Raw genomic sequence first — 18,336 nt, forward strand, 5'->3', positions numbered from 1 at the left:
GCCCTGGAACAGGGTGTAGGATAGACAGGTGGGGAAACGAGAGCCAAATGAGCGACCGGATTGTGTCCCCCTCGGGTTTCTCTTTTCGTGTGGCGCCATCTATGTGGAGCACCGCGAACTCTCACTCCAGGTGGGCGACCAGTTGCGACCGGCTAAACTGACGGAGATGGTTTCTCGTGGATTTTCAATAGAGAACTGTCGTGCTCTCGGTTTATTTTGCGCACTCTCCCATGAAGTTCCGTGCAAATCCGATTCCGATTTTTTTCCTCTCGCCGCAGCGCCATCTGTCGCAAGTCGGGGGTACCCGCAAGCAGACGAGTACACAATCCGGTCACGGCGCTGCGGTAGGCTTCTATGGGCCGTTTCCCCACCTGCCTATCTTACACCCTGCCCTGGAACACGCCCAGCCCATTTTCGGTCAATGCAGGATTTCCCGCGCACCTGCTTGGTGAAGCTGGTCAGCGTGCTACAATTAGTTTGTTTGGCTACAAATGCGAAGCGGTCAAGGCAGGAGCGTATCACAGGCGATAGAGATGTTGACGCGCGTTAATAAGAAAATTACTATGTTGATTTGCTAAAAGTTGCAAATTAAGACGCAACCATTCCTATATAACGCACTCGGTTTTTTTATTTTTTTGTTAAAATTACACGTTGCACGAATCCGCCAATCAGAACCATGCGGTAACAGCAGCGCCAAGGCCGACAGTCCCTGTTCTGCGTTTCCGCCGCCGTCCCCGCTCCTCCGCGCCAGGTTCACGAAGCGACCTTACGCCAAAAATATGCGTATGACAAAACGTAATAACAAATTCGTATTCACGAAACGAACTTATCGCAAGTTTCGCGCAAGTCACGATGGAATCTTACGACAGCTCCGGAGCTGTCTCGCGCACTTTTTTACGATCAAATCAACATGGCCGACAGCGTCGCTCAGTTACTTGGTCGCGACGACCAACGAACATAGTATTTTTCTACGTGCTCGTTTCGCGCGTCCCGACTTCAAGCAGCAAGAAAAAAGAAAGTACTTGAAATCGACCACGACGGACATGAACTCTGGATCCACAGACATCCGGAAAAGGTTACAGCGGCAACGATCCCACCGACTGTCTTGGGCTAGCTCGGCGAGCTCGGTAGAGTGAGTACACAGGCTTAGCAAGGCACTCCGACCTGCTTCGACGGTCCCTGGCCAAGACCGTCTGCACACGACCGGCTAGCTTGCTGAATGGAACATGCCCTCACGACCTTTGTGGACCCTTCCTGCACGATTAGTTTAACCGCTAACCTCAATTGTTTATTCAGAGGTGAGTCTCTTCCCCTTGTCATCTCCTTGTTTTCCTAGGCAGCGGTGACAAACGCTGTCGTCGAAAAGGAACTCTCATCGATTCTAGAATCTCATTGTTTTGTGTGATCTCGAGCTCAAATAAACGCCGCATGGATTACCTTCGCAACATATGGCATGTACACTTTGTTATTAGTATGCCATTTTTATTCCGACAAGACCGCACGTCTACTCTGTCGAGCTAGAACAGTTCTTGGGAGCTGCGCGATGCCGGTCCAACCTTCCTTTGCCGAGTGTCACGTGAACCCGAATAGCTTACCAAGACGAGGTCCAACAGCGCAAATCCAGCGCTTCGATCAAATGCGCCTGTCCGCTCCGAGTGTGAAGAGGTATTTACGCGGCTCTTGCTGACACTCTCGTAGTTCAAACGGCTCGTTTGCACTCGCTAAACACATACACACGGCGTCGGTTCTTGGTCGGTATCCAAGCGTGCGAAGGCACAGACACGGCACTTCGGCGTGCCAAGGAAGCTTTGAACACGCCGCCAGCCCTTCCTTTCGACGCGTTGTGCCTTTTTCCTGCGACACTGCACTTTCGTAAAAGTTTCCACGTGTTCACAACGGCAAGTCTCAACACTACACACAGTCTTCAAAAAACTTCTTCGGCGAATGACGACGAACGAGTAGAAAACGTGTCTACAGCACGCTGGAAAACCGCAGCAAAGGCTAGCAAAAACGGCAAATCGTATCCCAAGCGAGTGAAGTCCGGTGGCTTCACTTGCGCTGCAGCCAACAAGCGGGGAAGCGCGATCCAGCAATTGTCATAGAGATCAGTGGTTGGGTCCCACCTCGCACGTGTCTAAATTGAAGTTGCACGTAACGCCGGAAAGTTGGTATGTTTTTCAAGATTACTCCCAGTCCCAGGCCATCTCAAATCCTCTTTTTTGTGTGTGTGTGTGTGCAGCGGCTATTTTCTTGCTCTTTTGAGCACGAGAAAAGCCGTTGTGGAAAGAGACTCCTCTTCACTTCTGCTTTCATAGTTTCCACCCTTTTTCTCCTCGCACTTTTTTTCTTATGTTGTATCCGACTCTAGTGTGGGCTCTGCAGGTCCAGCATCATCCCACAGGGGTAGTTAAGGTTTCTCCCGGAAATTGAAAAATTCGTATTTTAACATAACTATTTGACCCCCAAAAAAAAAGTGTTTTTTTTTTTTTTGCAGACATGTTTTAAGCATACATATGTTATAAAGCAAACACGCTGCGAATTTTTTTTATTATTTTTTTAGGGAGCGCGTTGGTATTTTATACATTTTTTTACGAAAGAATTACACATCAAAGACAACACGGAGAGCACATCTCCGTGTTGCTGCAGAGTGCAGACACACGCCTGATGTGCTGTCTGTTCGTAAAGAAATGTATGCTGCGATCATGTGTGAGGTGTGTGTCCTCGGTAATATACCTGCGGAGAAACACCGTGTCCCTTGCATGACATATATGAGCAGTGTGACCGGGCTAGCCGCAATCCCACCGCTCATACGTCACACAGGTCTGTGAACAGAAAGGAAAGCCATTTAGGCTCGCATGAGAGCACGGCGCGGTTTTCGCTGGGACGTCTGCAACAGGTACATTCGAGACATAATGGACAGACGCGTAGAGACATCTGGTGGAGAGCAAGCGAGTCAAGAGTAAAAGGCGCGAAGTTCGTCGATGGTCGGTCACTCGCTAGTTGAGAGGTACGTCTCATCAGACATTAGGGAGTTTTCGTAGATCGTTTTCGCCGTCCCGCAAGGCCCTCCGCAACCCGCTACAATAGCGGGAACTCCACAGTCAAGGCTATCGGCGCGCAGGCGCAGTAGCAACTTCTCCGTTGCGGAACGCTAAGCGGAGGAGGCAGCGCAGTCTACGAAAACTCCCTATTGAGGAATTGTAGTAGACCGTATCCGTAGCCCGCTAACCACCCGGATAGCGCTCCGTAATCCGTCCAAGACTTTGAACCATGCAGACAAAGCTGGCGGCGCGCATGCGCAGCTGCGACGTTTTCTTCACGGATACTGTAGCGGAGGAGAAAAACGGTCTACTACAATTCCCTATTAATTCGTAGATCGTTTTCGCGGTCCCGCAACGCTTCCCGTAACCCGCTACGGTACCAGGAACTCAACAGTCAAGGGCGTCGGCGCGCAGGCGCAGTAGCGGCTTCTTCGTTGCGGAGGGCTTAACGGAGGGGGAAACGCGGTCTACGAAAACTCCCTATTGCTCCTCCCCTTCCCGGAAAAAAAAAAGAAAAAAAAAAAGAAGGGCGTAACGCTGCCCTGCCGAGTGCATGCGATCAGAAATACGCAAGCCGCCAGATAGGCATCTTGCGTTGGTTACAGCTCTATACTTACCTCCGTTTTCTCTTGTTTTCCGCTGTTGGCTTATTTACGTTGAATATGGGTGCCGCATGGGGCAGCGCCCATGGAGAATGCACCAACTCATGTTTACAAACAAACCGGAGCGCCCCTAGCGGAAGCCACCGCCGCCGCGCATGCGCGATGGAGGTGTGGGCAAGAAGCTCACGGTCGCCCATAAACAAACCATTGGAACGCGATGTTGTCGGCGTCGGTGCGAGTCCCCCTGCCTTTTTTCACGTTCGAATTGTCGATTCTACGTCTTCCTGGCGATGTCTGACTACTTGAGCGGCGTCAGCGAAACTACCGAGGCTCGTTACACCGCAAAACTTCGCATAAATAATGTGGCACGTGGTGATTCATTCCGCGTGGACTTCGCAGTATGTATGCTAAAGCCTGATTCGCATGATATTTCGCTCGCAATTTTCAGTCGCGACGTCACTCGGGCTGCAAAAGCCTGAACCGTAGCTGAGTTGGTCGACGTCGATGCTGAAAATAGCAAGCAGGATCGGATCAAGTGAATCAGGCCTAACAAGTCGGTGATGGTTACTGGTAACAATGATCAACATCTCCTTGTGTCTACTGTTTTATCGAGCCTGCTTACCAGCCTTCAAATTTAAGTCTTCTGAGGTCTGGACTTACTTCTTACCGCAAGCACCGGGCCAATAATTGCTCTACGGGCCGTCGTCCTCTAAGAGAGCAGACGACACGCAGAAACGTTTGAAAGAGCAGACGACAGTTCGAACGATCAGGCGGCCGTTTGAACTTGAAGACGCACTAGACGTAGTCCGCAGGTGGTCCGCACAACTTGACGGTTTTCTGGCGTTCATGTTGGAACAAAACAAATAAATCTGATGGCCATAAGTATCCCTGAATTCAACCCAAAGTGCTTCCCGCCCAAGTAATCGTTGTCCGACGGCGTCTGCTTTCCCCTTTTCACGGCACATATTCAGATTCTCGGACGAACCGAGCACCTGAAAACTGACCTTCAAACCTTTCTCGACGCTTTTGGTACGGCCCCAGTCGCGGCGTTTTGACGAGAAGGCAGGTCTTTGTCTGGTTCCTTTCAAAACAACGCAGGAATACACGTCTGGCATGGGGACTTCTGCCCACAGACCCAGACCGGAAGTGCGACCGACGCGCCACCACCGCGCCGTGACGTAACAGAGATGAGTTCGTGTATAGAGAGCGATTAAAGCCAAATTACATGAAAACTAAGCGCCGAGTACGGAAGACTTCAGCTGAGAAGATTCACGTTATGGGCACGACTGACATCTCGTCTCAGGTGAATTTCCGTCGTCTTTTGTGTGAAAATGTTCAAGGTCATGGCCTGTCCCTCTAAAAACCGCACTCGCTACTGCCACCCTTTTCAGGGAACTTCTCTGTATTTGCAACCATACCCCATTTTCCCATAAACGTTACCGCAGCAGGCGTTCCGAGCCGTCCCAAATAAATTCAACTCGGTGGGAGGTCATGCGATCCCCAGCGGAAGGTTACGTGCAACTTTTAGGGCGTAGCTCTTACGCGCCCGTTTCCGGCTTTAGCGGCATCGTCGTCGGTGTAACCGCGCGTTGCATTACGGGACGTTTCCCATAATTACGTCACACGTGACGTCATGAGTGATTGTGACGTCATTCGTGACCCTAGGTCACGATTGACGTCATGAGGGTCGATAGGGTCACGAGGGAGGAGGAGGAGGAGAGGGAGGAGGAGGGAAGGACCGAGGGGCATCTTCCTCTCGTAGCCTCCCTTCCTCCTCAAGAGCTGCGCTCTAATTCGGCATTACAGGGAGTTGTAAACGTCTTTCATTGTTTCATCGTTCGGTTAGCTTCGGTAATTCCCGTAGATAAAAGGCACACTTCGCACTTCTTACAGGTGCTACGAGTCTTTTGAACGCTGGCTCTATAACGGTACAAGTTGTAGGAAGCGAATCGCGGCACGCAGCAGCAGAATGAACTGGAAGACGCCATTCCGCATATCGAGAGTGTTTGGTAGACCACGCACTTTCCCGGATCTCTGCCAACTATGGTGTTGGGTGGAATAAGCTGCAATGGTTTCGATTGAGCTGGCCTAACATGGCCTAACATAGCTTCTGTGGCCGTTGTCGATTATGTTGGACAGCTAATACGTCATACAAAAGCGTCTGCGAACACTAGAGTTTTAGGAAACCGTATCGGATGGGCAAAAATGATTACCTAAAACTCTCTCCTGTCTGAGGCCTGTTTCTTCCCTGTACGGACGGTCCCGTCAAATTGCGCACAAAAACCTATCTTTAGACATATTCGATTTATACATGTGTATGAGGTGAACATGCTTCGAAGATGCATGAGACGTGTGCGCAGATGCTTCGGTCATCGTGTCTGTAGGAAGCATAGGGAACAACGCAAGAAATAAAAAAAAGCGTTCAAATATTCTCGACTTACCATCACGACAGGTGGCAGCTAAAAGTTTCTTCGAAAACGTGGGTGCCAGTTTTAAGCTAAGCTTTCTTTTTTTTTTTTTTTTTTGTGTGCCTCCAACAGTGCACGGTCGTACGACCACGCAGAGATCCCGTGCTTTTTCAATCGTTCGCACGGGCCGTAGCTTCGTAAATGAAATTGTTGTCCCTAAGTGGTTAGCCTATTAGGCAGTTTTAGCGTAGCGGCATTGCTACCGGAAACTCGCGCTGCACTTTCGAAACACATATATTCTTCAGCGCCCGCAAATAGCCTCGCCTTGTCCACCCGCGGTAGCTTGAGGTAACTCAAAACAAAAAGCGCCGAAAAAATACAGGGACACAGACGAAGGGAAACAGGACAAGTTGCACTCTCAACTGAAGTTTATTAGCCTCTTATTAGGCACTTCAGTTGAGAGTGCGCCTTGTCCTGTTTCCCTTCGTCTGTGTCCCTGTATTTTGTCGGCGCTTTTTGTTTGCAATGAACCAACTGGCCCAAAATCTCCACTTTATTGAGGTAATGCTACGCAGAAAGCACACATCTGCGTACGTTTGCTTGCAGTGTTCTCGATTGTAACAATCTGTTTAATCTTAGGAAAACAATCCAACTATGCGAACCTTTTCTTCTTTTTTTTTTTTTACATCTTAGCCCTGACGCAACACTCCTGTTCAATCGATGCCCCTTGTTGGCCTTCTTTAGGTGACGTCACTAATTCGGCACGACAGCCTTCTTATATAGCCGTTTTGCTTCGAGGCACAATACAAGAAAAGACATCTCTCAAACAATGAAAGTTTAATGAATCCTATAGCCTTCCAGCAGGCCTGTTGGCGTGACGTGGACGCGACACCGACATGAGGTATGAACGGTCAATATTAGGCACATGTGAAAGAGTCTGGTGCATCCATGGTGGTCCCTTGGTCCCGAAGAGCAACAATTGACGGAAGTGCTTCATAGATGATCCTTCAGTGACGACGTAGGTTTCGATAGGCAACACTGGCTCGCTCGTAACTAAACAATAATATACTATACTAGGGGGGAAAACCGGTAGAAGGAATAGATGTTAGCATACAGAGCAGAAGCAGTTCGCCGTCGATGACCTGCATCGCTGATGTTTCCTGATACGCACTTTACATTAAGAGTCGGAGCTATCCCACGAGCCGTCACTTAGGTGGTTGCTGACGTCATGGCTGTTGGTCCGGTATGACCGTCGCTTTGCTCGCACGTGTTTCAATATGGTCCAGCGAATTTATTGTTGCATCTTGTTGTGGTAGCACTTATTGGAGGGCTCGAATTTTGTATCATCTGCACACCGGGTTTTATCGGAGTTGCCATTTTCGATGTTCGATGTTGGTGCCCGAACTGCCCCCGCTTGCCAAAGCTACAAGGCGGTGCTGTACTGTGCTTTTGTCTCTTGTTGGACGCTACTTTTTGTAAAAAGTGTAATGGTCTATAGTTTACTGGGGGGAAGTTCATAGATACACAACAGGAACAAAAGAATGGTCTCAAGTTAAAGTCAAGAGCTACGGTGTTTGTTAAAGTCCGCGTGCGATTGATTTGATTCGTATGGGGAAAAACGCAGACAATGAATAAAAATGCAAACTGGAAACTTCCTGCTTGACGCCGTGCCCTATTGGCGACCACTGCTGTTTGTATTTTATCATCCACCGCGTCACGTGACGTGGCAATCGGACACGCAGCCAACCTCAGATCAAGTGATGCATCGCCCGATTGGTCGTGCACCTTGGTGTGTGCATCCGCTGTGCTCTACCAACTTCAAGCTAACTTCTAAGGCACCTTTATAAGTTCCCAGCACTAAGTTTTACGGTAAGCGTTCGCGTTCAAAGTCCTCCTAACACAAAATGCCGAGAGATGTCTTCGTCAGGCGAAGAAAAAGAGCGTGGACTTATGCATGCAGCAGTAAAGTTTCAAAATGCATCTGAACCCTATGAACACCAAGAGAGTGGCATGGTCAAAATTAAACACTGTATGTGCTCCGATCACCCCTAAGCTGACAGTGCTGTGGAAGCTACGCACTCGCCGAACCAATCAACTCCCTGCCCATCAATACCGGACCGCGCTCTTCGCGCGTGGGTGTGGTGGGTGGAAGCGTTATCACGTGACTGAAGATGGCTGGTCCAACAAGTCCGTAGTTTCCACCGCACTGACAGTTTAGGGGCGAATGGAGTATAGGGGGCGCAATGTGCCTGCAAACTCATAAGAAGTTTTGCCATTGTCCATCCATTCCAATCGTCGGCGGCACTTAATACTGGTTGCCCGTTGTTCATGTGGTTTTTTGCTTCAGTCTGCGCTTGAGGACCACAACATAGTACGAACAAGACTCGTGAAGAGTGTAAAGCTGTGAGCGGTTTTTCGCCCCGTGACTAGTTTCAGCGTCTCTTCCTGGAGTGACAGTGCCATCGACGGGCGGCGCAAAGAGATGAGTTGCATAGCTTCCACGCTTGAAGGCACCGCTCTCGTCATGAGGAAGCTACCGGTGGGGTCGACGACTGTAGTTGACGCTACGGGTGTTTTGGAGTGTGCAGCTGCTCGGAGCTGATGCCAGCGGTCCGAGATTTGCTCTGAAAGTGAACACAGGAAATGTTACGCATGTGGAATTTGCACAGGTTATGCACATTCGACTGGAGGAAACGTAAAGCGCGAAACACATGTACGACGAAACCGTGCGGTCCGACGTCCGATCGGAACGGATTTGCGGCATGCGACCGACTGTCCAGAGGTGGTTGCGATGGTCGGATGGCCGCAGCCAATGACGAGGGAGGTAGCGGGAACGTCATGAGGACGTTGCGCTAGGATCCGGTTGCGGGTCCCTCTTCCTTTTCTTGGCATTTCCGGGGAGAGGAGGAGAGCCCGCGCACAGCTTTATTCAGCGCTCTAAATGGGAGAGGGAATGCGTGCCTGAACCTTCCACTGCATTGCCAAGAAAAGTCGCGTTGAGCAGAAGGGCGATCGTAGGAAGTCAGGCAACACGCACTGGTCACGGAACTGAACTAGGGTGTCTCTAGCCACCATAACTGAACGGAGCCGATCGGAACCGTCGGAACGACGCGTCGCAAGCTCGGTCGGAAGCATGTGTCTCGGATAATCGTATGCAGCGACTCGGAGCCACGATTAGAGCATCATACTTCGTTCTCCGAGTTTGCTGGGGCACCGCCGTTTCGGTGCTTGTAGCTGAGCAAGCGCGAGGAGCGATCGAACTACGACTTCCTGAGTTTGAGATTGGGTGTCAGGAAGCTCTAGAGATATCGTTTTGCTGTATCACGAACTGTTATTACAGTTTCGAAGGATGGAAATATGGTGACCGCGATATCCGATAAAGGATCAAATAAGTGGCAACAATGATTTCAAGCAGGAAGATGTAGGCTAGGTGGCGCAAGCTACCGCCCGTTATAAAGCATGCGGCCGCTAACATCCATCCCTCCATCCATCGATGCCTAAAGGCGCATTCACACCACGGGGGGGGGGGGGGGGGGGGGGGGGGAAGGGGAAGGGGAGGGGGGGGTAGCAGGGTTCCAGTTACACGGGCTCGCTAATAGGAGCAGAGACACATGTCCCGTATGCAATTGTATGTACTTGGGGAAACTATTGTGACAGTGAAGTCAAAGCAAGCGGGAACCATGATTGATTAAGAGGCAGTGTCGAAGCTATGGGTGCCTGAGCACTAGCTCACCATGAGCGCCGATCAAAGCTGTGCACGCGCGCAGCTTTGATTCCTTTTTAAAGATGCCCTAAGAAGGCTTCTGAGGTCGCCTAAATCTGGAGATAACTCACTCTGTTGGCTCTAAGCATCATAAAAGTCCCTCAATCGTGACAATACGCGGCGGATTTTCCTATTAGAAAAACAATCAAAGATCGCAGCACCTATTAGAAAAAACAATCAAAAACCGCAACACACCGAGTTCATCTTCGGCGATGGGAGGAGCATGTTCCAAGACCAGGACCACTGTCAGCCAATAGCAAGCGAAGGATTCTCGCGCCTCCTACCGGTGGAACCGCGGATTGATATGTCGAATGCGCGCGGTTCGTTGCCCGTTCAGTCGGGACTATGATTCAACCCATCGAGCGCGCGCTCGAGAGCTGACGACCGGACGCATAACTCCCATAAAAGAAAAAGAAAAGCATAATGCGTTGTTCTTGAGACGATAATTGCAGTAATATGCTCCCTCTCCGCAAAAAGAAAAGAAATTGATTATTTTTATTTGCGTTTATCACCTACAAAAGCGTTCACATTTGGTAATAACAGCGTTTGCAACCTCACTGAAGTGTCGCGTTTTTATTGGTCACATGTCGTCCAGCAGACAGAACAATGCTCTTCCCATATCCGGATATAACCTCGGTGTGTTCGATCTTTGATTGCTATTTTAATAGGAAAATCGGCCGGGCATCGTTATGATTTATGGGTTTCTAGGGTGCTTAGACAATTTCAGAAACCTCCTCAGGGTCCTTTTAGATCTATAATACGGATAATAAAAGCAGAGATTCCATGCAATGATTTTACAGTGACTTTAGAATGTAAAATAAATTATTTAAGAATTAAAAAAAAAAATCTGGGAAGATTTTATCTGGAAGGTGTCAGGTCGGCTCTTGACACCATGAACAGACAGTATTCAAGAGTCCCTTGCGCGGAAATCATTTGGGTTACATGCAAAGTGGAGTTTTGTTTGGGACCCGAATTGGGGCAACTGCCAGAAGTGCTCATCGCTGAAGCGCCCAACTCTGAGGTTATCAATTGTCATAGAGAAGTTCTGCTGCGAAATTTCGCATGTGGCTTACCTTGAAGTATAGCAGAAAGACCATGACGACGCAGATGGAGCTGCCGATGCCCCCGACCACCATGGCCGTGGCGATGGTGCCGTTACCCAACTGCTGCGGCATTTCCACCTTCTGCTTTAACTCCTCTGCGAGCGGGGGACTCAGCTCGACGCTCTGCAAGACACATACCACACAAGGCTCATGTCCAGGAAAACAGTGTGACAAGAGTTCAAGACTTTGAGGAATTACACGGTCGATTTTTGTTCGACCCGTTTTCATAGTCCCTTGGCTTAGCCTCTTTGCACAGCTATCCTGTTTTGGTGAACAAGGCGGCTGTCTACACATGGCTTGCAGTGACATCACATCAGCGGCCATTAAAGAGGAGCTCCGACAAAATATTGATGGTCATCGATTTTTATCAAATGTTCACCATGCACTAAATATCCACTCCTGAGTATATCTACTAAATATATCTTCAAAATATGCATTTTCTTGCGAGAAAATGACTTCTGGAGTTTACGCCTACACCTCTGAATCACTGCCTCTCTAGTGGCAACAACCGCCAGTGGCGGCGCTGGGATCATCGTGAGGTTAAATGTATCCGAGAGCAGACGCTCCCTCCTCTACGGCGTTGCGCGTTGAAAGTTGATGAGATGGGGGGCAGAGTGACATCTCACGGGTTATCGACAGAGTTGTGTGCAAGCACAGTTCGTACTGTGCAATAGCAAACAAAACCTTCCATACGACTCTGCTTTTGAAGCAGCATATGAGTCCACATGCCGGCGTCTCGAGAATGCAGCCGCTACGGGTGGTTCCCTTTGGAGTCAGTGGAGGCAGATCGAATCCGAACGGCGAATCGTCCGAAATCTCGTCAATCTCGTGCTGGAGAATCGTGAAACAGTTGCCGGTCATTACTTGATTCGGACAAGCTTGGCGAATCGTGGTCAATTGTTTCCCACGGACGATCTTGACGGCCTTCTGATCGCTTCTGACGCTGAGCAAAAAAGGCTGCAGCTGCCCATGTTCTGGTGTTAAACATCTGACGTCACCGACAAGCTCTATTTTCTCTCTCAGTTTTTTTCGTATTTATACGGTAAAATAATATTGAAAACGTTTTGGGGAAATGTATTATACTCGTGCCACACGGGCAACTCGAATGCCATTTACAGCGAATGTCATTTGTGTGATCGGCGAATGAGCTCGCAATCTGTCGCGCGTGGAACGCGCCACGCCCGGAGTGTCGCGCGCTGATTGGCCGTCTGCTCAAAGGTCGTTCGTTGTAAATGGCATTCGAGTTGCCCGTGTGGCACGCGTATTAATTGCTTTAGGCTCAGTTTAATCACTCTTTCAGAAAATATATTTAGTTGAAAACATTCATAATAAAGCCGCACTCAGCAGCAAGGCCCCTTGGGGCCTTGCTGCTGAGTGCGGCAAGGCCCCTTGGCAGCAAGGGGCCTTGCCTTGCCGCAATCAGCAGCAAGGCCCCTTGGGGCCTTGCTGCTGATTGCGTACCTTCTGCAGAATACATTTCGCACCACCGAATTTGTTTTTCTTGGCAAACAGGCGAAGGACCCTATTAAAAAATCTCATTTGTATGATAAATTTTTGTGTCCAATAAACACACATGAATCATATAAGATATATGAGAACATTTAAGATATATAATTTTCTTCTATGTTCTTATATATGTTATATATTTCTTATATGTTCTTATATATCTTGTATGATTCATATGTGTTTATTGAACACAAGAAACTTCTCATACAAATGGCTTTTTCACTAGGGGAATGACCACCAGCTAAGGTTACTAGTAAAAAGCTAGTAACTGAAGCAGTTACTACCCCCTTCTGAGCGTTACTACCTTTCACTAACAATTTACTACCTCAAACGCGCAATAGGTAGTAAAAAGTTAGCAGATGCAGCCATTGCTACCTTTTTCTGACCGTTACTACCTTTTTACTACTACCGCAAAGGCGCGGAGAAGATGGCGGCGCTTGCTTCATACCCGATTGCCAGCGTCAGCGTGCTGTTTCGGATCGCAGGGGGAGGTGTCTACACGCAATCGTAGCGTCAAATATGGTATGAAAGGGCATGTTTAAGGGTTGGAGCTCACTTTATAACGATCGCAGCCTCCGTACCAGCATGACATGGAAGCCAGCGCTCAACGTTACTAAATCAGGCCCAAATCTGTCTCCGAGCACCGAGCTAATGACGAACACAACGCCACCATTTCTCCCACAGCGGCCACTCGAGGAACTGCACGTGACTTCTATTTTAGCTTTAAGAACAGATACAGCGGAAGAGGTTACAGGGGTGCCACCCCTGTCTAACCGGCGGACGCGCCGCGTCAAACTACCGAAGTTAAAATGCACCTAGGTCGGGACGCGCTACCTGAAAGCCCCGCTGAGGCATGGTTGTATAAAAACAATATTAATTGTGCCGCAAAACCCTCCAAACTAAAGATTTTAAAAACATAACGCGCCCCTCTTTTTATACTAAACTCCAATAAATTTCACACAAAAAGAGTCTTTTCCGTTTGTTTTTACGCAAAAACAGGCTTTCAAAAAGCTCAAGGTGACCACAGTACAGACAAACGATGAAGAGGCGCTGTTGTCGCATTTAGCTCGGTCTCGGTGGACGCCAGCGGCCCAAGTTTCGACGGCGAGTTTCCCAAGTGAGTGTTTTAGTAACGTTGCCAGCGCTGCAGCGAGCGCAGCAGCCATTGTTGATGCAATCAATGGCCATGCGGCTTACTTACTTTCCTTCTCGTTTGCATTCGTTTGTGAGCGTTTATATTTTCATTTTGGTTTTAACTTAGATGAAAATAGCCACGTAGCACATACTAAAAACGTTTCCGAAAAAAAAAAAAAAGTTAATTCTGTTTTGTTTTTTTTTAATATTTTTTTTAACTGTTTTTCTTTTACAAGCGACGCTCTGCTGACGCCTAACCCCTGGTTAGCTCAGTTGGTAGAGCGCTCCGCTGGAAATGGAGAGGTCCCGGGTTCGATACCAAAACCAGGCGGATTTTGTCGGTCGCGCATTAGTCACCTAGCTGTGTTTGGGGATTTGTGTTTGTCCTTTGTCCCCTTGTTCCCCTTCTCCAGGAATTATAATAATAATAGTACCTTTATTTTTTCCAACAAAAACAATGTTGAAAAGGTGACTTGGGAAAAAAGCTGTAAAAACAGCTTGACGAGCCCCAAACCACCTACACCAGCAGTCGCGATGCAGGCACTAAAGATTTATACAAGATTGAAACATGACATGTGTACTACATGTTTGAACAACTTTACAAAGAAAGAACTGACGCTAAACAAGATAAGTAGCATATTGATACAGTTTACACAATAGTGAATACACACACAGAACGTTAAACACCACTGAAATAAACGCGAAAGAAACCAGCGATTCAAAAGATTTTAGCGCTTATCACGGACAATTTGGCTCGAAATAAACATTTGAAATAAACATTTCTCGTAAGATGCTCACCGATATATTGCTAAGCTCAATGCCTTGCCTACTAAGCTGGTTAAGGGTAGAGGGCAAAGTATATTTTAAACTTTGGTGGCCGTAGTTTGTTCTAAAAAAGGGTACTTCCCAAGGTTCTTTAATTCGTGTTGGGTACCTATAAATTTTATCTGTTAGCTTCGCTAAGTTTTTAAGGTGACATTGGGATAAATTTGTTTCTATTTTATACCTTGCACATAAACGATATTTATATAAATCAAAAATTTTCATCACACCAATCTTACAAAAAAGATCATCGGTTGGATGTTCTAGTGGCACATTAGAGATACTTCTTAATATCTTTTTTTGTAGCATAAAGATTTTGTGGAGGTTGGTATAGGTAGTAGTGCCCCATATGAGTTGACCATAATTTAAATGTGAATAAAATAATGAATTATATAATATTAACTTTGTTCTAAGTGGTAGGATGTGTTAATGACGGTATAGAATACCGACGATGCTAGATAACTTTGATACGATATGATTAATATGGTCGTCCCATAACAAGTTTTCCTGAAAAATAACGCCGAAAGTTTTAAACGCGGGAACAATTTCTATTTGAGAAGAATTTATAAAAATATCCTTGGTAATATTAATATGTTTATTCTTAGGTCGGCATATAACTGCCTTGGTCTTACCGGCGTTTATTTTTAATGCACTATGTCTACTCCATCTATTAAGCTTTTCTAGTGTTTCGTTCGCGTTATCAATGAGCTCCGACACATCATTACCATCAAACAATAGGCTTGCATCATCTGCATAAATAAAAAATTGAGTTGAGTGACTAATATTTACGATATCATTTATATATACATTGAATAAGAATGGCCCTAGAATGCTTCCCTGCGGAACCCCCGATTCAATCGGTTTTATTTCAGATGAGTGCCCGTTTATATGAACGTACTGTGTGCGGGAAGATGAATATGAACGTAGAAGTTTTGATACATGACCACGGAATCCATACATATCTAATTTCTTTAGTAGCAAATTATGATCTAGATAGTCGAACGCTTTAGTGAAATCTTCAAATAAGCGGAGAGTGAGTTTCTTTTGTTCAAAATTTCTAAGTGTATGTTCTTTTTGCGCAAGGAGAGCAAGTTCTGTGGATCGATGCTTTCGAAAACCAAACTGCGACGAGCTAATCAAGTCATGATTATCAGCAAATGTTGTCATTCGAAGTAGTATAACCTTTTCCAAACCCTTAGAGAAAACAGGAAGGATTGAAACAGGTCGATAATTGCCCAGTTCGTTTTTATTTCCTTTTTTATATAACACTGTTACCTTCGCTAGTTGCATTTGACAAGGGAACACACCGTTTATGAAACAGAGATTGAATATGTGTGCTAAGGGAAGAGAAATGAGATCAATTACGTATTTAACTGGTTTGATCTGCAATCCATCGGAGTCGCAACTTTGGCTATTTTTTAGTACATTAAAGACAGATATTACCTCTGAAGCTGTAACAGGCATAAGAAACATAGATTCATTATTTCGAGCATTAATATATTTGCAAGCATCTGACTCTGGACGTTCTTTAACTAGATTTACATAATAGTCATTAAACGCATTTGACAATGCTTGTCCTGACAGCTCTTGATCATTGTGGCTGATCTTTAAAACTTGCTTCGTGGCGCACGAACGACCCAACACAGAGTTTAGTTTTTTCCACATAACGTCGGCTCTGTTATTACAAGAAAAAAAAAAGTCACAAAAATAAATTTTCTTAGCATTTTGGAGTTCTTTGTTTAATTGGTTTCGATAACGTTTAAGTACTATTAGTTATTCCATTGATTTTGTTTTTACAAATTTTTGATACAACGCGTTTTTAGTACGAATTTTTGTGCGCAATTGTTTTGTAATCAACGGTTTACGACTTTTCCTATGGGTGCTTAATTTTTTATATGGAAAGCAGCTTTCATATATTTTTTTTTAATTTGTTCAAGAACAAATCATATGCTTTATCTGCTTTCGTTTCATGAAGGACATCGTCCCAATCCACACAAGATAGTTTTTGTCTGAATTCGTTCATGCTATCAGGCGTTATATTTTGAAACTGTATAGCTAACTGATCATTATATTTTATGTTTATTTTTTTATTTTTCTTTATACACAAAAATATACCCAAGTGATCGCTTATATCAACTATCACTACGCCAGATTTGATATATGATGTATCGTAGCTTGTAATGAATAGATCTAATAATGTCGATGATTCTGTTGTAATTCTTGTAGCAGTATTTTTCATATTTTCACATCCATTTGATTTAATTAACGCATCAAATTGTAATTTACATGTCGTATCAAGTAGCATATTAACATTAAAATTTACAATTTTTTGTTAATGCAACGTTTAATATTAACGTTGCATTTATTTTCATTCGCGAACTCAAAAAAAGACTCTAAGTAAGCAAAAAAGGAAGACAAGTTCCCACTTGGTGGGCGATAACAGACAGCTATAATGCTCTCTCCTATCAGTAAAGACAGCATTTCGTAGTCATTGTGAACGCAGCAATAATCAGATAGCATCTCACAGGAAATGTCAGCCTTTACTATTAGGGCAACGCCCCCGCCACGACATTCTGTGCGGTTTAAAAAGTAACTGTTGTACATTGGTAGATTTAAAACGTTAGTATTGTCCGTGAACCACGTCTCTGAAAGCATAATTATAGCAAACGAAAATTCGAACTGATCAAAGAATAACTCAAGCTCATCTGTTTTATTTCGCGCTGATCGAGCGTTCAGATGAAAGCATTTAAGAGAATCGATATACTCGTTTCCTAAAAAAGATTTCACATTCGAAGGAAGAAAATAATCACTGGACATAAAGTTCCGTTTATTCAACACACTATCCGTGCCATCCATTTAAAAAAAAAAAAGACTAACATCTTAAAACTGAGTGCGCGTCACATGAGGCATCACACCAGCTTCTCTAAGTCATCCAAAGACCTGATCACGTGCACTTGCTCGCGATCCTTCTTGCGCACAAGGACGTGGCCGTTTTTGTACCAGACGTACCGATAGTTCGTTGTTTTGGCCCATTCTTTTGTCTCCCAAAGAAGGGCTCGGTCTTGTTTGGTGAGATTTTCTTGAATGTAAGCATCGTCTTTTGATTTCCTTAGAATCTGCCGTTTACTGAGCCATTCATCTCTGATTGTCTGATGAGCGAAGCGAACAATGATGCGTGGTATTTTATCTGCTCGAGATGATAAGCGATGGATTGCGGCCACTTCGTTGAGATCTAAGTCTGGCACTTCAAGTTTTTTTGCAACCTCATTCACTTTGGCAAGCAAATCCTCGTTGTCAGTCCTAGGAATTCCGTGAATTTCTAGATTTTGTTTTCGGCTTCGCCGTTCCAGTTCGTTCACTTCCTGCCTAAGCCTTTTTATTTCCCCGCCGGAGTCTGTTTGTTCCAGAGTTTCTACTCGTTTCTTCAGAATTATTATTGTCATTCTTGTCCAGCTCGCTTACACCTCTGCGTTAATTGTATTATAATCATAATCTTAGCTAAGAAGTTCGTAAGTTGTGATTATTGTAAGAAGAGGAGAAGTTGGTATTCTCGAACGCGTTTTTAAGGGAGAGGAGAAAAGCGATGGTTCTTGTGCGGAGAAATTAGATCTTCCGGTGTCCCGCAAGCTTTCCATCACCGCGAGAGCGGGCTGTTGCTATGGCGACAGCGTCTTCGGCAACGCTAACAACCAATCAGAGAGCTCGCCATGGTTCGGAGCACGTGGATTTTGAACAACAAACGCAGGCGGCCTTTCCGCAAATGCTTGTCTGGGAATCGTGTCCGTACAGTGAAATGTCGACGCTACCGCGATTTAAACGGGCCCGAATGCCGAGAACGGGATAACCGCCTTCGTCAACTGCTACGAACTCGATCGCTACGAAGTCAACAAAACTGTCATCGATGCTAAAAGAAGACGATCCGCACCGCTTTGTTTGCAAAGCGGCACAGGCGTAGAT

The 18,336-nt window shown here is 46.1% G+C and overlaps 1 protein-coding gene across 1 annotated transcript in view; it reads right to left on the minus strand.

Moving 5' to 3' along the window:
* Positions 1-6,871: 6,871 nt before the first annotated feature.
* Positions 6,872-18,336, minus strand: part of LOC8028186 (lysosome membrane protein 2) — an 81,277-nt gene continuing 69,812 nt past the window's right edge. The window contains exons 11-12 of the mRNA XM_040221717.3: positions 10,888-11,040; positions 6,872-8,675 (exon numbers count right to left, since the gene is read on the minus strand). Of these exons, the coding sequence (XP_040077651.1) occupies positions 8,616-8,675; positions 10,888-11,040 (213 nt within the window). The 3' untranslated portion in view covers positions 6,872-8,615. The remainder of the gene's footprint in view (positions 8,676-10,887; positions 11,041-18,336) is intronic.

The sequence above is a fragment of the Ixodes scapularis genome, unplaced genomic scaffold, assembly GCF_016920785.2.
Source record: "Ixodes scapularis isolate PalLabHiFi unplaced genomic scaffold, ASM1692078v2 PGA_scaffold13__105_contigs__length_92229423, whole genome shotgun sequence".
Taxonomy (NCBI): domain Eukaryota; kingdom Metazoa; phylum Arthropoda; class Arachnida; order Ixodida; family Ixodidae; genus Ixodes; species Ixodes scapularis.